The following is a 21,777-nucleotide window of genomic DNA, read 5'->3' as shown; positions in this document are numbered from 1 at the left end:
TACTGGACTAGAGGTACTGAACTAGAGGGTAGAGGTACTGGACTAGAGGGTAGAGGTACTGGACTAGAGGTACTGGACTAGAGGGTAGAGGTACTGGACTAGAGGGTAGAGGTACTGGACTAGAGGTACTGGACTAGAGGGTAGAGGTACTGGACTAGAGGGTAGAGGTACTGGACTAGAGGTACTGAACTATAGGGTAGAGGTACTGGACTATAGGGTAGAGGAACTGGACTAGAGGTACTGGACTAGAGGTTAGAGGTACTGGACTATAGGGTAGAGGAACTGGACTAGAGGTACTGAACTATAGGGTAGAGGTACTGGACTAGAGGTACTAGACTAGAGGTACTGAACTATAGGGTAGAGGTACTGGACTAGAGGGTAGAGGTACTGGACTAGAGGTACTGGACTATAGGGTAGAGATACTAGACTAGAGGTACTGGACTAGAGGGTAGAGGTACTGGACTAGAGGGTAGAGGTACTGGACTAGAGGTACTGGACTAGAGCGTAGAGGTACTGGACTAGAGGTACTGGACTAGAGGGTAGAGGTACTGGACTAGAGGGTAGAGGTACTAGACTAGAGGTACTGGACTAGAGGGTAGAGGTACTGGACTAGAGGTACTGGACTAGAGGGTAGAGGTACTAGACTAGAGGGTAGAGGTACTAGACTAGAGGGTAGAGGTACTGGACTAGAGGGTAGAGGTACTGGACTAGAGGGTAGAGGTACTAGACTAGAGGTACTGGACTATAGGGTAGAGGTACTGGACTATAGGGTAGAGGTACTGGACTAGAGGTACTGGACTAGAGGGTAGAGGTACTGGACTAGAGGGTAGAGGTACTAGACTAGAGGTACTGGACTAGAGGGTAGAGGTACTGGACTAGAGGGTAGAGGTACTAGACTAGAGGTACTAGACTAGAGGGTAGAGGTACTGGACTAGAGGGTAGAGGTACTGGACTAGAGGTACTGGACTAGAGGGTAGAGGTACTAGACTAGAGGGTAGAGGTACTGGACTATAGGGTAGAGGTACTGGACTAGAGGGTAGAGGTACTAGACTAGAGGTACTGGACTAGAGGGTAGAGGTACTGGACTAGAGGTACTGGACTAGAGGGTAGAGGTACTGGACTAGAGGTACTGGACTAGAGGGTAGAGGTACTAGACTAGAGGGTAGAGGTACTGGACTATAGGGTAGAGGTACTAGACTAGAGGTAGAGGTACTGAACTATAGGGTAGAGGTACTGGACTAGAGGGTAGAGGTACTGGACTAGAGGGTAGAGGTACTAGACTAGAGGTACTGGACTAGAGGGTAGAGGTACTGGACTAGAGGGTAGAGGTACTGGACTAGAGGGTAGAGGTACTGAACTAGAGGGTAGAGGAACTGGACTAGAGGTACTGGACTAGAGGGTAGAGGTACTGAAGTATAGGGTAGAGGTACTGGACTAGAGGGTAGAGGAACTGGACTAGAGGTACTGGACTAGAGGGTAGAGGTACTGGACTAGAGGGTAGAGGTACTAGACTAGAGGTACTGGACTAGAGGTACTGAACTATAGGGTAGAGGTACTGGACTAGAGGTACTGGACTAGAGGGTAGAGGTACTGGACTAGAGGGTAGAGGTACTGGACTAGAGGGTAGAGGTACTGGACTAGAGGGTAGAGGTACTAGACTAGAGGTACTGAACTAGAGGGTAGAGGTACTGGACTAGAGGTACTGGACTAGAGGGTAGATGTACTAGACTAGAGGTACTGGACTAGAGGTACTGGACTAGAGGGTAGAGGTACTGGACTAGAGGGTAGAGGTACTGGACTAGAGGTACGTAACTATAGGGTAGAGGTACTGGACTAAAGGTACTGGACTAGAGGGTAGAGGTACTGGACTAGAGGGTAGAGGTACTGAACTAGAGGTACTGGACTAGAGGGTAGAGGTACTGGACTAGAGGTACTGGACTAGAGGGTAGAGGTACTGAACTAGAGGTACTGGACTAGAGGGTAGAGGTACTGAACTATAGGGTAGAGGTACTGGACTAGAGGTACTGAACTAGAGGGTAGAGGTACTGGACTAGAGGGTAGAGGTACTGGACTAGAGGGTAGAGGTACTGGACTAGAGGGTAGAGGTACTGGACTAGAGGTACTGAACTATAAGGTAGAGGTACTGGACTAGAGGTACTGGACTAGAGGTACTGAACTAGAGGGTAGAGGTACTGGACTAGAGGGTAGAGGTACTAGACTAGAGGTACTGGACTAGAGGGTAGAGGTACTAGACTAGAGGTACTGGACTAGAGGGTAGAGGTACTAGACTAGAGGGTAGAGGTACTGGACTAGAGGGTAGAGGTACTGGACTAGAGGGTAGAGGTACTGGACTAGAGGGTAGAGGTACTGGACTAGAGGGTAGAGGTACTGGACTAGAGGGTAGAGGTACTGAACTAGAGGGTAGAGGTACTGGACTAGAGGTACTGGACTAGAGGGTAGAGGTACTGGACTAGAGGGTAGAGGTACTGAACTATAGGGTAGAGGTACTAGACCAGATGTACTGGACTAGAGGGTAGAGGTACTGGACTAGAGGTACTGGACTAGAGGGTAGAGGTACTGAACTAGAGGTACTGGACTAGAGGGTAGAGGTACTGAACTATAGGGTAGAGGTACTGGACTAGAGGTACTGAACTAGAGGGTAGAGGTACTGGACTAGAGGGTAGAGGTACTGGACTAGAGGGTAGAGGTACTGGACTAGAGGGTAGAGGTACTGGACTAGAGGTACTGAACTATAAGGTAGAGGTACTGGACTAGAGGTACTGGACTAGAGGTACTGAACTAGAGGGTAGAGGTACTGGACTAGAGGGTAGAGGTACTAGACTAGAGGTACTGGACTAGAGGGTAGAGGTACTAGACTAGAGGTACTGGACTAGAGGGTAGAGGTACTAGACTAGAGGGTAGAGGTACTGGACTAGAGGGTAGAGGTACTGGACTAGAGGGTAGAGGTACTGGACTAGAGGGTAGAGGTACTGGACTAGAGGGTAGAGGTACTGAACTAGAGGGTAGAGGTACTGGACTAGAGGTACTGGACTAGAGGGTAGAGGTACTGGACTAGAGGGTAGAGGTACTGAACTAGAGGGTAGAGGTACTAGACTAGAGGGTAGAGGTACTGGACTAGAGGTACTGGACTAGAGGGTAGAGGTACTGGACTATAGGGTAGAGGTACTGGACTAGAGGGTAGAGGTACTGGACTAGAGGTACTGAACTAGAGGGTAGAGGTACTGGACTAGAGGGTAGAGGTACTGGACTAGAGGTACTGAACTAGAGGGTAGAGGTACTGGACTAGAGGGTAGAGGTACTGGACTAGAGGTACTGGACTAGAGGGTAGAGGTACTGAACTAGAGGGTAGAGGTACTGGACTAGAGGGTAGAGGTACTGGACTAGAGGTACTGGACTAGAGGGTAGAGGTACTGGACTAGAGGGTAGAGGTACTGGACTAGAGGTACTGGACTAGAGGGTAGAGGTACTGGACTAGAGGGTAGAGGTACTGAACTATAGGGTAGAGGTACTAGACCAGATGTACTGGACTAGAGGGTAGAGGTACTGGACTAGAGGGTAGAGGTACTGGACTAGAGGGTAGAGGTACTGAACTAGAGGGTAGAGGTACTAGACTAGAGGGTAGAGGTACTGGACTAGAGGTACTGGACTAGAGGGTAGAGGTACTGGACTATAGGGTAGAGGTACTGGACTAGAGGGTAGAGGTACTGGACTAGAGGTACTGAACTAGAGGGTAGAGGTACTGGACTAGAGGGTAGAGGTACTGGACTAGAGGTACTGAACTAGAGGGTAGAGGTACTGAACTATAGGGTAGAGGTACTGGACTAGAGGGTAGAGGTACTGGACTAGAGGGTAGAGGTACTGAACTATAGGGTAGAGGTACTGAACTATAGGGTAGAGGTACTAGACTAGAGGGTAGAGGTACTAGACTAGAGGGTAGAGGTACTGGACTATAGGGTAGAGGTACTAGACTAGAGGTACGTGTATTATCCTCAAAGCGAGCAAAGAAGTTGTTTAGTTTGTCTGGGAGCAAGACATCGTGGTCCGCGACGGGGCTGGTTTTTAGGTACTGGACTATAGAGTAGAGGTACTGGACTGTAGAGGTACTGGACTGTAGAGTAGAGGTACTGGACTGTAGAGTAGAGGTACTGGACTGTAGAGTAGAGGTTCTGGACTATAGAGTAGAGGTACTGGACTGTAGAGGTACTGGACTATAGAGTAGAGGTTCTGGACTATAGAGTAGAGGTACTGGTCTATAGAGTAGAGGTACTGGACTGTAGAGTAGAGGTACTGGACTGTAGAGTAGAGGTTCTGGACTGTAGAGGTTCTGGACTATAGAGTAGAGGTTCTGGACTGTAGAGGTTCTGGACTGTAGAGTAGAGGTACTGGACTGTAGAGTAGAGGTTCTGGACTATAGAGTAGAGATACTGGACTGTAGAGGTACTGGACTATAGAGTAGAGGTTCTGAACTGTAGAGTAGAGGTACTGGACTGTAGAGAAGAGGTTCTGGACTGTAGAGGTTCTGGACTGTAGAGGTTATGGACTATAGAGTAGAGGTTCTGGACTGTAGAGGTTCTGGACTGTAGAGGTTCTGGACTATAGAGTAGAGGTTCTGGACTGTAGAGGTACTGGACTGTAGAGTAGAGGTTCTGAACTGTAGAGGTTCTGGACTGTAGAGGTTCTGGACTATAGAGTAGAGGTTCTGGACTATAGAGTAGAGGTTCTGGACTGTAGAGGTACTGGACTGTAGAGGTACTGGACTGTAGAGTAGAGGTTCTGGACTGTAGAGGTTCTGGACTATAGAGTAGAGGTTCTGGACTATAGAGTAGAGGTTCTGGACTGTAGAGGTTCTGGACTGTAGAGGTTCTGGACTATAGAGTAGAGGTTCTGGACTGTAGAGTAGAGGTTCTGAACTGTAGAGGTTCTGGACTGTAAAGGTTCTGGACTATAGAGTAGAGGTTCTGGACTATAGAGTAGAGGTTCTGGACTGTAGAGGTTCTGGACTGTAAAGGTTCTGGACTATAGGGTAGAGGTTCTGGACTGTAGAGTAGAGGTTCTGAACTGTAAAGGTTCTGGACTATAGGGTAGAGGTTCTGGACTATAGAGTAGTCTGATCGGTTTCTCAGTGATCTAACAGTGTGTTCTATCTCTTTAATATCTTTAAAGGTACCGTTAAGGCTGTGGATCACGTAAACAAGGACATCGCTGCCAAACTGATCGAGAAGAAGTTCAGCGTTGTTGACCAGGAGAAGATCGACCATTTCATGCTGGAGTTGGACGGAACTGAGAACAAGTGTATGTCTCTTCTCCTTTGCCTTAATTGACATTCAGATTTTCGAGCACTTTAAGCCCAATTTAAACCTTCTGCTTCTATCGAACGTCCACTCCCATCAGCGCAGGATTCCTCGTCTGCGTCCGCATCTTCTAGGAAAAGTGTCGTGCAGACGGGAGCGGGCTTTTTGATATTGCATCGGTGTTGTTCAAATTAAAATACATGAGGCTTTACACTGTCAGAGTAAACTCTTAGCAGTATGCATATTCACACAGTCTCCCCCCCCCTTCCACCTGCCCCTCACTCCTCACCCTCCTGCCTCTTCCTGCCCTCCCTCACCTCCCTCATCCTCCTGCCCCCCCTCTCTTTCCTGACCCCCCTTTCCTTCCTTCCTCCTCCTGCCCCCCCTCTCCTTCCTTCCTCCTCCTGCCCCCCTTCTCCTTCCTTCCTCCTCCTGCCCCCCTCTCCTTCCTTCCTCCTCCTGTCCCCCCTCCTGCCCCCCTCTCCTTCCTTCCTCCTCCTGCCCTCCTCTCCTTCCTGTCTCCTCCTGCCCCCCCCTCTTGCCTCTCCCCCCTCCCCCTTCCTCCTGCCCCCCCCTCCCTCTTGCCTCTCCCCCTCCCCCTTCCTCCTGCCCCCCCCCTCTCCTTCCTTCCTCCCCCTGCCTCACTCCCCTCCTCCTCCTGTAGCTAAGTTTGGAGCCAACGCCATCCTGGGCGTTTCTCTGGCAGTCTGCAAGGCAGGAGCAGCAGAGAAGGGAGTGCCCCTGTACCGTCACATCGCTGACCTGGCCGGACACAAGGACGTCATCCTGCCCTGCCCCGTGAGTACACCTTTAACCTTTAACCCTGACCCCTGCCCCGTGAGTACACCTTTAACCTTTAACCCTGACCCCTGTCCCGTGAGTACACCTTTAACCTTTAACCCTGACCCCTGCCCCGTGAGTACACCTTTAACCTTTAACCCTGACCCCTGTCCCGTGAGTACACCTTTAACCTTTTACCTTGACCCCTGTCCCGTGAGTACACCTTTAACCTTTAACCCTGACCCCTGCCCCGAGAGTACACCTTTAACCTTTAACCCTGACCCCTGCCCCGTGAGTACACCTTTAACCTTTAACCCTGACCCCTGTCCCGTGAGTACACCTTTAACCTTTAACCCTGACCCCTGTCCCGTGAGTACACCTTTAACCTTTAACCCTGACCCCTGTCCCGTGAGTACACCTTTAACCGTTAACCCTGACCCCTGCCCCGTGAGTACATATACCTTCATATTTACAACTACCTTTATACTTGATGTACAGTATATTGTCAGCTATGAAATGAAAGATAAATAAAATGGCTAGCATATCAAACTAGAAAATATTTGTACTTGCCTGCCCTCTCGCCAGGCCTTCAATGTGATCAACGGTGGTAGCCATGCTGGGAACAAGCTGGCCATGCAGGAGTTCATGATCCTGCCCATCGGAGCGTCTAACTTCCACGAGGCCATGAGGATCGGAGCTGAGGTTTACCACAACCTGAAGAACGTGATCAAGGCCAAGTACGGAAAGGATGCCACCAACGTGGGCGATGAGGGCGGCCGCCCCAACATCCTGGAGAACAACGAGGGTAAGAGCTTATAGGGCGCCCTGGTGGAGCTGCGCCACAGGGACTATTACTATAGGGCCCCCTGGTGGAGCTGCGCCACAGGGACTATTACTATAGGGCCCCCTGGTGGAGCTGCGCCACAGGGACTATTACTATAGGGCCCCCTGGTGGAGCTGCGCCACAGGGACTATTACTATAGGGCCCCCTGGTGGAGCTGCGCCACAGGGGCTATTACTATAGGGCCCCCTGGTGGAGCTGCGGCACTGGGACTATTAATATAGGGCACCCTGGTGGAGCTGCGCCACAGGGACTATTACTATAGGGTACCCTGGTGGAGCTGCGCCACAGGGACTATTACTATAGGGCCCCCTGGTGGAGCTGCGCCACAGGGACTATTACTATAGGGCACCTTGGTGGAGCTGCGCCACAGGGACTATTACTATAGGGTCCACTGTTAAGGTTGCACCACAGGCACTATTACTACAGGGCCCCCTTGTGGAGCTGCGCCACAGGGACTATTACTATAGGACCCACTGTTAAGGTTGCACCACAGGCACTATTACTCCAGGGCCCCCTTGTGGAGCTGCACCACAGGGACTATTCTAAAGGGCCCCCTGGCGGAGGTGTGTGATACTTTAACCCTTTCTTCTCCCTTCAGCTCTGGAGCTCCTGAAGACAGCCATTGAGAAGGCCGGCTACCCAGACAAGATCATCATCGGCATGGACGTGGCTGCCTCTGAGTTCTACAAGGCAGGAAAGTACGACCTGGACTTCAAGTCACCTGACGACCCTGCCAGGTACATCACCGGGGATCAGCTGGGAGATCTGTACAAGAGCTTCATCAAGGGATATCCCGGTACGTAGAGAAACACAGGCACACACACGCTGTATATACACCCTTCCTCTCTAACTCCTCCTCGTCCTCCTCTCCTCGTCCTCCTGTTCTCCTCGTCCTCCTCGTCCTCGTCCTCCTCGTCCTCCTCTCCTCGTCCTCCTCTCCTCGTCCTCCTCCTCTCCTCATCCTCCCCTCCTGTCCTCGTCCTCCTGTCCTCGTCCTCCTGTCCTCGTCCTCCTCTCCCTCCTCTCCTCGTCCTCCTCTTCCTCCTCTCCTCGTCCTCCTCTCCCTCCTCTCCTCGTCCTCCTCTCCTCCTCTCCCCTCGTCCTCCTCTCCGCTCCTCGTCCTCCTCTCCCCTCGTCCTCCTCTCCGCTCCTCGTCCTCCTCCTCTCCAGTCCAGTCCATTGAGGATCCCTTCGATCAGGATGATTGGGCTGCATGGACAAAGTTCACCGCCGCCGTCGACATCCAGGTGGGCCCTGTCATTGTTCGTTTATCTTCAGCCCTTCCTATATCTATAGGGGGTCTAACTCTGTGGGTTCCTATATCTATAGGGGGTCTAACTCTGTGGGTTCCTATATCTATAGGGGGAGTCTAACTCTGTGGGTTCCTATATCTATAGGGGGTCTATCTCTGTGGGTTCCTATATCTATAGGGGTCTAACTCTGTGGGTTCCTATATCTATAGGGGGTCTAACTCTGTGGGTTCCTATATCTATAGGGGGTCTAACTCTGTGGGTTCCTATATCTATAGGGGGTCTAACTCTGTGGGTTCCTATATCTATAGGGGGTCTAACTCTGTGGGTTCCTATATCTATAGGGGGTCTAACTCTGTGGGTTCCTATATCTATAGGGGGGGTCTAACTCTGTGGGTTCCTATATCTATAGGGGGTCTATCTCTGTGGGTTCCTATATCTATAGGGGGTCTAACTCTGTGGGTTCCTATATCTATAGGGGGTCTAACTCTGTGAGTTCCTATATCTATAGGGGGTCTAACTCTTTTGGTTCCTATATCTATAGGGGGTCTAACTCTGTGGGTTCCTATATCTATAGGGGGTCTAACTCTGTGGGTTCCTATATCTATAGGGGGTCTAACTCTGTGGGTTCCTATATCTATAGGGGGTCTAACTCTGTGGGTTCCTATATCTATAGGGGGTCTAACTCTGTGGGTTCCTATATCTATAGGGGGTCTAACTCTGTGGGTTCCTATATCTATAGGGGGTCTAACTCTGTGGGTTCCTATATCTATAGGGGGTCTAACTCTGTGGGTTCCTATATCTATAGGGGGTCTAACTCTGTGGGTTCCTATATCTATAGGGGGTCTAACTCTGTGGGTTCCTATATCTATAGGGGGTCTAACTCTGTGGGTTCCTATATCTATAGGGGGTCTAACTCTGTGGGTTCCTATATCTATAGGGGGGGTCTAACTCTGTGGGTTCCTATATCTATAGGGGGGGTCTAACTCTGTGGGTTCCTAGATCTATAGGGGGTCTAACTCTGTGGGTTCCTAGATCTATAGGGGGTCTAACTCTGTGGGTTCCTAGATCTATAGGGGGTCTAACTCTGTGGGTTCCTATATCTATAGGGGGTCTAACTCTGTGGGTTACTATATCTGTAGGGGGGGTCTAACTCTGTGGGTTCCTATATCTATAGGGGGTCTAACTCTGTGGGTTCCTATATCTATAGGGGGTCTAACTCTGTGGGTTCCTATATCTATAGGGGGTCTAACTCTGTGGGTTCCTATATCTATAGGGGGTCTAACTCTGTGGGTTCCTAGATCTATAGGGGGTCTAACTCTGTGGGTTCCTAGATCTATAGGGGGTCTAACTCTGTGGGTTCCTAGATCTATAGGCGGTCTAACTCTGTGGGTTCCTAGATCTATAGGGGGTCTAACTCTGTGGGTTCCTAGATCTATAGGGGGTCTAACTCTGTGGGTTCCTAGATCTATAGGGGGTCTAACTCTGTGGGTTCCTAGATCTATAGGGGGTCTAACTCTGTGGGTTCCTAGATCTATAGGGGGTCTAACTCTGTGGGTTCCTATATCTATAGGGGGTCTAACTCTGTGGGTTCCTATATCTATAGGGGGTCTAACTCTGTGGGTTCCTATATCTATAGGGGGTCTAACTCTGTGGGTTCCTATATCTATAGGGGGTCTAACTCTGTGGGTTCCTATATCTATAGGGGGTCTAACTCTGTGGGTTCCTATATCTATAGGGGGGTCTAACTCTGTGGGTTCCTATATCTATAGGGGGGTCTAACTCTGTGGGTTCCTATATCTATAGGGGGGGTCTAACTCTGTGGGTTCCTATATCTATAGGGGGGTCTAACTCTGTGGGTTCCTATATCTATAGGGGGGTCTAACTCTGTGGGTTCCTATATCTATAGGGGGTCTAACTCTGTGGGTTCCTATATCTATAGGGAGTCTAACTCTGTGGGTTCCTATATCTATAGGGGGTCTAACTCTGTGGGTTCCTATATCTATAGGGGGTCTAACTCTGTGGGTTCCTATATCTATAGGGGGTCTAACTCTGTGGGTTCCTATATCTATAGGGGGGGTCTAACTCTGTGGGTTCCTATATCTATAGGGGGGGTCTAACTCTGTGGGTTCCTATATCTATAGGGGGGTCTAACTCTGTGGGTTCCTAGATCTATAGGGGGTCTAACTCTGTGGGTTCCTATATCTATAGGGGGTCTAACTCTGTGGGTTCCTATATCTATAGGGGGGGTCTAACTCTGTGGGTTCCTATATCTATAGGGGGTCTAACTCTGTGGGTTCCTATATCTATAGGGGGGGGTCTAACTCTGTGGGTTCCTATATCTATAGGGGGTCTAACTCTGTGGGTTCCTATATCTATAGGGGGTCTAACTCTGTGGGTTCCTATATCTATAGGGGGTCTAACTCTGTGGGTTCCTATATCTATAGGGGGTCTAACTCTGTGGGTTCCTATATCTATAGGGGGTCTAACTCTGTGGGTTCCTAGATCTATAGGGGGGGGTCTAACTCTGTGGGTTCCTAGATCTATAGGGGGTCTAACTCTGTGGGTTCCTATATCTATAGGGGGTCTAACTCTGTGGGTTCCTATATCTATAGGGGGGGTCTAACTCTGTGGGTTCCTAGATCTATAGGGGGTCTAACTCTGTGGGTTCCTATATCTATAGGGGGTCTAACTCTGTGGGTTCCTATATCTATAGGGGGTCTAACTCTGTGGGTTCCTATATCTATAGGGTCTAACTCTGTGGGTTCCTATATCTATCGGGGGTCTAACTCTGTGGGTTCCTATATCTATAGGGGGTCTAACTCTGTGGGTTCCTATATCTATAGGGGGTCTAACTCTGTGGGTTCCTAGATCTATAGGGGGTCTAACTCTGTGGGTTCCTAGATCTATAGGGGGGTCTAACTCTGTGGGTTCCTATATCTATAGGGGGTCTAACTCTGTGGGTTCCTATATCTATAGGGGGGTCTAACTCTGTGGGTTCCTATATCTATAGGGGGTCTAACTCTGTGGGTTCCTAGATCTATAGGGGGGGGTCTAACTCTGTGGGTTCCTATATCTATAGGGGGTCTAACTCTGTGGGTTCCTAGATCTATAGGGGGGGGTCTAACTCTGTGGGTTCCTATATCTATAGGGGGGGGGGTCTAACTCTGTGGGTTCCTAGATCTATAGGGGGTCTAACTCTGTGGGTTCCTATATCTATAGGGGGTCTAACTCTGTGGGTTCCTATATCTATAGGGGGCATGGGGTTCAGGCAAATGTTTGCAGTTTCTAGTATATTAACTGATCAATGGGCCCCACCACGGTCTGTAATTCGACCATCCTTACTACATGTTTAGCTGGCCGACGTGGCAATTTTCACATTAAAATCTTGGTGAACAAACCATTTTTAATTTTTTGATGCATGCCAGCTAAGTCACAACTCAAAACAATACATTAATTGCACTATAACGGTGACAAACGGTGCCCACAAGCTGTTAGGGCCTCTACATAAAGCCCACAAGCTGTTAGGGCCTCTACATAAAGCCCACAAGCTGTTAGGGCCTCTACATAAAGCTGTTAGGGCCTCTACATTAAGCTGTTAGGGCCTCTACATAAAGCTGTTAGGGCCTCTACATAAAGCTGTTAGGGCCTCTACATAAAGCTGTTAGGGCCTCTACATAAAGCTGTTAGGGCCTCTACATAAAGCTGTTAGGGCCTCCATAAAGCTGTTAGGGCCTCCATAAAGCTGTTAGGGCCTCTACATAAAGCTGTTAGGGCCTCTACATAAAGCTGTTAGGGCCTCTACATAAAGCTGTTAGGGCCTCTACATAAAGCTGTTAGGGCCTCTACATAAAGCTGTTAGGGCCTCCATAAAGCTGTTAGGGCCTCTACATAAAGCTGTTAGGGCCTCTACATAAAGCTGTTAGGGCCTCTACATAAAGCTGTTAGGGTCTCTACATAGGGCCTCTACATAAAGCTGTTAGGGTCTCTACATAAAGCTGTTAGGGCCTCTACATAAAGCTGTTAGGGCCTCTACATAAAGCTGTTAGGGCCTCTACATAAAGCTGTTAGGGCCTCTACATAAAGCTGTTAGGGCCTCTACATAAAGCTGTTAGGGCCTCTACATAAAGCTGTTAGGGTCTCTACATAGGGCCTCTACATAAAGCTGTTAGGGTCTCTACATAAAGCTGTTAGGGCCTCTACATAAAGCTGTTAGGGCCTCCATAAAGCTGTTAGGGCCTCTACATAAAGCTGTTAGGGCCTCTACATTAAGCTGTTAGGGCCTCTACATAAAGCTGTTAGGGTCTCTACATAAAGCTGTTAGGGCCTCTACATAAAGCTGTTAGGGCCTCCATAAAGCTGTTAGGGCCTCTACATAAAGCTGTTAGGGCCTTTACATAAAGCTGTTAGGGCCTCTACATAAAGCTGTTAGGGTCTCTACATAAAGCTGTTAGGGCCTCTACATAAAGCTGTTAGGGCCTCTACATTAAGCTGTTAGGGCCTCTACATAAAGCTGTTAGGGCCTCCATAAAGCTGTTAGGGCCTCTACATAAAGCTGTTAGGGCCTCTACATAAAGCTGTTAGGGCCTCTACATAAAGCTGTTAGGGCCTCTACATTAAGCTGTTAGGGCCTCTACATAGGGCCTCCATAAAGCTGTTAGGGTCTCTACATAAAGCTGTTAGGGCCTCTACATAAAGCTGTTAGGGCCTCTACATAAAGCTGTTAGGGCCTCTACATAAAGCTGTTAGGGCCTCTACATAAAGCTGTTAGGGCCTCTACATAAAGCTGTTAGGGCCTCTACATTAAGCTGTTAGGGCCTCTACATAGGGCCTCCATAAAGCTGTTAGGGTCTCTACATAAAGCTGTTAGGGCCTCTACATAAAGCTGTTAGGGCCTCTACATAAAGCTGTTAGGGCCTCTACATAAAGCTGTTAGGGCCTCTACATAAAGCTGTTAGGGCCTCTACATAAAGCTGATAGGGCCTCTACATAAAGCTGTTAGGGCCTCTACATTAAGCTGTTAGGGTCTCTACATAAAGCTGTTAGGGCCTCTACATAAAGCTGTTAGGGCTTCTACATAGGGCCTCCATAAAGCTGTTAGGGTCTCTACATAAAGCTGTCCCAACAGCAGAGATTTCCTGTCAGCACCATGGAGGTGAATCCTTACCACAGCTACACCTGGCGATCAGCGGAGCCTTGTCTGGCAGCGAAACACTTCATTCAGCCTTTATTTCACCTTTATTTAACCAGTTGTGAACAAGTTCTCATTTACAACTGCGACCTGGCCAAGATAAAGCACAGCAGTGCGACACAAACAACAACAGAGTTACACATGGAGTAAACAACAACACAGAGTTACACATAAACAAACGTACAGACAATAACACAATAGAAAAGTCTATATACAGTGAGTGCAAATGAGGTAAGATAAGGGAGGTAAGGCAATAAATAGGCCATAGAGGCGAAATAATTACAATTTAGCAATTAAATACTGGAGTGGTAGATGTGCAGAAGATGAATGTGCAAGTAGAGATACTGGGGTGCAAAGGAGCAAGATAAATAAATACAGTATGGGGATGAGGAAGTTGGGTGGGCTATTTACAGATGGGCTATTTACAGATGGGCTATGTACAGATGGGCTATGTACAGATGGGCTATGTACAGATGGGCTATGTACAGGTATGTACTTGCTTAAACTAATATGGTTTCTACTGACTCCTTGTGGATTTGTGTAACTCGATAAAAAACACATTCTTCTTAATAATAACGAATACCGAAATGAGTTTTGATTTTTGAACCCAACAACATTATATAGTATCCCCTCTTCATGGACCCAACAACATTATATAGTATCCCCTCTTCATGGTTACAGACCCAACAACATTATATAGTATCCCCTCTTCATGGACCCAACAACATTATATAGTATCCCCTCTTCATGGTTACAGACCCAACAACATTATATAGTATCCCCTCTTCATGGTTACAGACCCAACAACATTATAGAGTATCCCCTCTTCATGGTTCTAGACCCAACAACATTATATAGTATCCCCTCTTCATGGTTACAGACCCAACAACATTATATAGTATCCCCTCTTCATGGACCCAACAACATTATATAGTATCCCCTCTTCATGGTTACAGACCCAACAACATTATATAGTATCCCCTCTTCATGGTTACAGACCCAACAACATTATATAGTATCCCCTCTTCATGGTTACAGACCCAACAACATTATAGAGTATCCCCTCTTCATGGTTCTAGACCCAACAACATTATATAGTATCCCCTCTTCATGGTTACAGACCCAACAACATTATATAGTATCCCCTCTTCATGGACCCAACAACATTATATAGTATCCCCTCTTCATGGTTACAGACCCAACAACATTATATAGTATCCCCTCTTCATGGTTACAGACCCAACAACATTATATAGTATCCCCTCTTCATGGTTACAGACCCAACAACATTATATAGTATCCCCTCTTCATGGTTCTAGACCCAACAACATTATATAGTATCCCCTCTTCATGGACCCAACAACATTATATAGTATCCCCTCTTCATGGTTACAGACCCAACAACATTATATAGTATCCCCTCTTCATGGACCCAACAACATTATATAGTATCCCCTCTTCATGGTTACAGACCCAACAACATTATATAGTATCCCCTCTTCATGGTTACAGACCCAACAACATTATAGAGTATCCCCTCTTCATGGTTCTAGACCCAACAACATTATATAGTATCCCCTCTTCATGGTTACAGACCCAACAACATTATATAGTATCCCCTCTTCATGGACCCAACAACATTATATAGTATCCCCTCTTCATGGTTACAGACCCAACAACATTATATAGTATCCCCTCTTCATGGTTACAGACCCAACAACATTATATAGTATCCCCTCTTCATGGTTCTAGACCCAACAACATTATATAGTATCCCCTCTTCATGGTTACAGACCCAACAACATTATATAGTATCCCCTCTTCATGGTTACAGACCCAACAACATTATATAGTATCCCCTCTTCATGGTTACAGACCCAACAACATTATATAGTATCCCCTCTTCATGGTTCCAGACCCAACAACATTATATAGTATCCCCTCTTCATGGACCCAACAACATTATATAGTATCCCCTCTTCATGGTTCTAGACCCAACAACATTATATAGTATCCCCTCTTCATGGTTCCAGACCCAGAAAAGCACATGAGCAAATTATAATACACAAAGTAAGCAAAACAATGAAATGCATCATTCCAACATTGCCTAAAATGATGAATGAGATACTAATGAGAGAGTCGTAGATAAGCAATATGAGATGTACAAACTATGGCATAAAGGAACGATGAGCGGATAAGAGGCAAGCCGTTAATGTGTAGTTGATATAACTATTTGTTCAGCACTTTTTGAAATGTACAGCAACAGAATTCAGAACATGGGCCGTTCTTACAGTGTTCTCCGTGTACACCAAGTCAGAACCATAGGATAAAATAAAAGGGGCATATAAGCAGACAATGAAAACTCTTACAATATTCAATGATGACATTTCTCTAGAACAGGCTGTAGGCTGCATTTGCAGCACCAAATCAGAACAGTAGGATAAGTTCAGAGGGGGAGAGAGACTAAATTATTAAGGTGAGGCATATGGGCTACTAACAGCTTACTACACAACATACACTTAGTATTACTTTCTTAGACATTGGTAAAGTTGGCTGGTGGACCATTCTTGATACACACTGGAAAACTGAGTGTGAAAAACCCAGCAGCATTGCAGTTCTTGACACACTCAAACCGGTGCACCTGGCACGTACCACCATACCCCGTTCACCTACCACCATCTCCGTTCACCTACCACCATAACCCGTTCACCTACCACCATACCCCGTTATCTATCACCATACCCCGTTCACCTACCACCATACCCCGTTCACCTACCACCATACCCCGTCTACCTACCACCATACCCCGTTCACCTACCACCATACCCCGTTCACCTACCACCATACCCTGTTCACCTACCACCATACCCCGTTCACCTACCACCATACCCCGTTCACCTACCACCATACCCCGTTCACCTACTCCCATACCCCGTTCACCTACCACCATACCCCATTCACCTACCACCATACCCCGTTCACCTACTACCCCGTTCACCTACCACCATACCCCGTTCACCTACCACCATACCCCATTCACCTACCACCATACCCTGTTCACCTACCACCATACCCCGTTCACCTACTACCCCGTTCACCTACCACCATACCCCGTTCACCTACCACCATACCCCGTTCACCTACCACCATACCCCATTCACCTACCACCATACCCCGTTCACCTACCACCATTCCCCCGTCACCTACCACCATACCCCGTTCACCTACACTATACCCCGTCACCTACCACCATACCCCGTTCACCTACCACCATACCCCGTTCACCTACCACCATACCCCGTTCACCTACCACCATACCCCATTCAGCTACCACCATACCCCGTTCACCTACCACCATACCCCGTTCACCTACCACCATACCCTGTTCACCTACCACCATACCCCGTTCACCTACTACCCCGTTCACCTACCACCATACCCCGTTCACCTACCACCATACCCCATTCACCTACCACCATACCCCGTTCACCTACCACCAAACCCAATTCACCTACCACCATACCCCGTTCACCTACCACCATACCCCGTTCACCTACTACCCCGTTCACCTACCACCATACCCCGTTCACCTACCACCATACCCCATTCACCTACCACCATACCCTGTTCACCTACCACCATACCCCGTTCACCTACTACCCCGTTCACCTACCACCATACCCCATTCAGCTACCACCATACCCCGTTCACCTACCACCATACCCCGTTCATCTACCACCATACCCCGTTCAGCTACCACCATACCCCATTCAGCTACCACCATACCCCGTTCAGTTACCACCATACCCCGTTCACCTACCACCATACCCCGTTCACCTACCACCATACCCCGTTCAGCTACCACCATACCCCGTTCACCTACCACCATACCCCGTTCACCTACCACCATACCCCGTTCAGCTACCACCATACCCCATTCAGCTACCACCATACCCCATTCAGCTACCACCATACCCCGTTCACCTACCACCATACCCCGTTCAGCTACCACCATACCCCATTCAGCTACCACCATACCCCATTCAGCTACCACCATACCCCATTCAGCTACCACCATACCCCGTTCACCTACCACCATACCCCGTTCACCTACCACCATACCCCGTTCAGCTACCACCATACCCCATTCAGCTACCACCATACCCCATTCAGCTACCACCATACCCCATTCAGCTACCACCATACCCCATTCAGCTACCACCATACCCCGTTCAAAGGCACTTCAATCGTGTGTCTTGTCCGTTCACCCTCTGAATGGCACACATACACAATCCATGTCTCAATTGTGTTGAGGCAACAAAAAAAAATCCTTCATTAACCTGTTTCCTCCGATTGATTAACAAACTGACGTCAATAAGAGATCATAGCTTTCACCTGGATTCACCTGGTCAGTCTATGTCATGGAAAGAGTAGGTGTTCATAATGTTTTGTACACTCAGTGTATATGTTAACCGATCTGTATGTTATTCTACAGGTGGTGGGTGATGATCTGACCGTGACCAACCCCAAGCGTATCCAGCAGGCCGTGGAGAAGAAGGCCTGTAACTGCCTGCTCCTCAAGGTCAACCAGATCGGCTCCGTCACAGAGTCCATCAAGGCGTAAGTATAGGGCCCCCTCGCAGAGCTGCACTACAGGGACTAGGCTACAGGGCCCCCCTTGCAGTGCTGGATCACAGGAACTAGGCTACAGGGCTCCCTCGCAGAGCTGCACTACAGGGACTAGGCTACAGGGCCCCCTTGCAGAGCTGCATCACAGGGACGAGGCTACAGGGCCCCCTTGCAGAGCTGCATCATAGGGACTAGGCTACAGGGCTCCTGTTGGAGCTGCAACACAGGGACCATATTACAGGGCCCCCTGCTGGAGCTGCGCTACAGGCACTATATTACAGGGCCCCCTGCTGGAGCTGCACTACAGGCACCATATTACACGGCCCCCTGCTGGAGCTGCGCTACAGGCACTATATTACAGGGCCCCCCTGCTGGAGCTGCGCTACAGGCACTATATTACAGGGCCCCCTGCTGGAGCTGCGCTACAGGGACTATATTACAGGGCTAAATTGACCATCTCTTATGTGTAACAGGTGTAGTAGCGACTAAGCTTCTCATTATATAGTATTAGTTCATTTTTTGCTTTGAGATTTCTTTCCATTATGAAAAGTACTTTAGAAGTTTAAACAATGATTTTGTATTATTATTATTACAGGTGTAAACTGGCCCAGTCTAATGGATGGTATCTATTCTCTGTGTATAACAGGTGTAAACTGGCCCAGTCTAACGGATGGGGTGTGATGGTATCTATTCTCTGTGTATAACAGGTGTAAACTGGCCCAGTCTAACGGATGGGGTGTGATGGTGTCTCATCGTTCCGGAGAGACAGAGGATACCTTCATCGCTGACCTGGTGGTCGGACTCTGCACTGGACAGATCAAGACTGGTGCCCCCTGTAGATCAGAGCGTCTGGCCAAATACAACCAGCTGATGAGGTCAGTTACACCAACCCTAGTTAACCCTAGTTAATACCATACTGACCCCTACAGGAATACACCTGCTACTGCACCCTGACTCAGTTAATATACTGCAGCCTTATGGTACACTGACCCCTACAGGAATACACCTGCTACTGCAGTTAATATACTGTAGCCTTACAATACACTGGCCCCTACAGGAATACACCTGCTACTGCAGTCTCCCAAGGTACCTGCATTAATATACTGTAGCCTTACAATACACTGGCCCCTACAGGAATACACCTGCTACTGCAGCCTTATGGTAGACTGACCCCTACAGGAATACACCTGCTACTGCAGCCGGACTCAGTTAATAATGTTATACTGACCCCTACAGGAATACACTAGCTACTGCAGCCTTATGGTAGACTGACCCCTACAGGAATACACTAGCTACTGCAGCCTTATGGTAGACTGACCCCTACAGGAATACACCTGCTACTGCAGCCTTATGGTAGACTGACCCCTACAGGAATACACCTGCTACTGCAGCCTTATGGTAGACTGACCCCTACAGGAATACACCTGCTACTGCAGTTAATATACTGCAGCCTTACAATACACTGACCCCTACAGGAATACACCTGCTACTGCAGTTAATATACTGCAGCCTTATGGTACACTGACCCCTACAGGAATACACTAGCTACTGCAGCCTTATGGTAGACTGACCCCTACAGGAATACACCTGCTACTGCAGTTAATATACTGTAGCCTTACAATACACTGACCCCTACAGGAATACACCTGCTACTGCAGTTAATATACTGTAGCCTTACAATACACTGACCCCTACAGGAATACACTAGCTACTGCACCCTGACTCAGTTAATAATGTTATACTGACCCCTACAGGAATACACTAGCTACTGTAGCCTTACAATACACTGACCCCTACAGGAATACACTAGCTACTGCAGCCTGACTGACTTTATACTAAGTTACTACTGTAGTGTATACCAGTCTACCATAAGGCTGCAGTAGCTAGAGTATTCCTGTAGGGGTCAGTCTACCATAAGGCTGCAGTAGCTAGAGTATTCCTGTAGGGGTCAGTCTACCATAAGGCTGCAGTAGCTAGAGTATTCCTGTAGGGGTCAGTATAACATTATTAACTGAGTCCGGGTGCAGTAGCTAGAGTATTCCTGTAGGGGTCGCGCTGCAGTAGCTAGTGTATGTGGACTAGACTATATATATATATACACACCAGATGTGTTCAAATCAAACTGCTGGAAAAGATTTTCTGTTGCAAAGATGAAGGATCCTGACCTTTAACCCCTGACTTCTATGTCCTTCAGGATTGAAGAGGAGCTTGGAGCCAAGGCCAAGTTCGCAGGCAAGGACTACCGTCACCCCAAAATCAACTAAACCCTCCATCACGGCTGACTGTCTACCCTCCTCTTGGGGTCAGGGGTCAGAAGAAGACGAAATTCCACTTTTTATGTTTTTATCTTCGGCCCTTTCATCCCTCCTTTCATCCCTCCTTTCATCCCTCCTTTCATCCCTCCCGCACCTCCCGGCCTCCCCTGTTACGAGAGACTGTTTTGACGTAACGTGAGAAATAAAACAAATCTAAATTTAAAGCGGTGCTCTCCTGTCCTTGTGTTCTGCTGCTCTGATCAACAACAATGACTATTTCTGTGTGTAAATGGTTCCAATTGGCTCTTACAAAACCCCACGCCCCTCCTCTCCACGGAACTATTCCCCAGCTCGTTGATGTAAATGTTTTCTCCGTCAAATTACCGGGTTAAATATTTAAAAAATAAAATAAAACAAATGAAGTGATCTATATAGACATATGATCTACTACTATATAGACCAGGGTCCATCACCACTACATATGATCTACTACTATATAGACCAGGGTCCATCACCACTACATATGATCTACAATATAGACCAGGGTCCATCACCACTACATGTGATCTGCTACTATATAGACCAGGGACCATCACCACTACATATGATCTATAACTATATAGACCAGGGTCCATCACCACTTCATATGATCTACTACTATATAGACCAGGGTCCATCACCACTACATATGATCTACTACTATATAGACCAGGGTCCATCACCACTACATATGATCTACTACTATATAGACCAGGGTCCATCACCACTACATATGATCTACTACTATATAGACCAGGGTCCATCACCACTACATATGATCTACTACTATATAGACCAGGGTCCATCACCACTACATATGATCTACTACTATATAGACCAGGGTCCATCACCACTACATATGATCTACTACTATATAGACCAGGGTCCATCACCACTACATATGATCTACTACTATATAGACCAGGGTCCATCACCACTACATATGATCTACTACTATATAGACCAGGGTCCATCACCACTACATATGATCTACTACTATATAGACCAGGGTCCATCACCACTACATATGATCTACTACTATATAGACCAGGGTCCATCACCACTACATATGATCTACTACTATATAGACCAGGGTCCATCACCACTACATATGATCTACTACTATATAGACCAGGGTCCATCACCACTACATATGATCTACTACTATATAGACCAGGGTCCATCACCACTACATATGATCTACTACTATATAGACCAGGGTCCATCACCACTACATATGATCTACTACTATATAGACCAGGGTCCATCACCACTACATATGATCTACTACTATATAGACCAGGGTCCATCACCACTACATATGATCTACTATATAGACCAGGGTCCATCACCACTACATATGATCTACTACTATAAGACCAGGGTCCATCACCACTACATATGATCTACTACTATATAGACCAGGGTCCATCACCACTACATATGATCTACTATATAGACCAGGGTCCATCACCAC

General features: G+C 47.8%; 1 protein-coding gene across 2 annotated transcripts in view; it reads left to right on the top strand.

The window, feature by feature from the left end:
* LOC123743719 (beta-enolase-like) overlaps window positions 1–20,485 on the top strand; it is a 35,658-nt gene extending 15,173 nt beyond the window's left edge. For both annotated transcript variants that reach the window (XM_045721393.1, XM_045721394.1), the window contains exons 4-11: window positions 5,185–5,313; window positions 5,977–6,110; window positions 6,678–6,897; window positions 7,535–7,732; window positions 8,107–8,183; window positions 17,873–17,997; window positions 18,714–18,881; window positions 20,201–20,485. In XM_045721393.1, coding sequence (XP_045577349.1) covers window positions 5,185–5,313; window positions 5,977–6,110; window positions 6,678–6,897; window positions 7,535–7,732; window positions 8,107–8,183; window positions 17,873–17,997; window positions 18,714–18,881; window positions 20,201–20,270 — 1,121 coding nt within the window. In that variant the 3' untranslated portion in view covers window positions 20,271–20,485. The remainder of the gene's footprint in view (window positions 1–5,184; window positions 5,314–5,976; window positions 6,111–6,677; window positions 6,898–7,534; window positions 7,733–8,106; window positions 8,184–17,872; window positions 17,998–18,713; window positions 18,882–20,200) is intronic.
* The last annotated feature ends 1,292 nt before the right edge of the window (window positions 20,486–21,777 follow it).

Source organism: Salmo salar, chromosome ssa07 (assembly GCF_905237065.1).
Source record: "Salmo salar chromosome ssa07, Ssal_v3.1, whole genome shotgun sequence".
Classification (NCBI taxonomy): Eukaryota; Metazoa; Chordata; class Actinopteri; order Salmoniformes; family Salmonidae; genus Salmo; species Salmo salar.
Note: the sequence above shows the minus strand (reverse complement) of the source record. Positions and strands in the feature narration are given on the sequence as shown.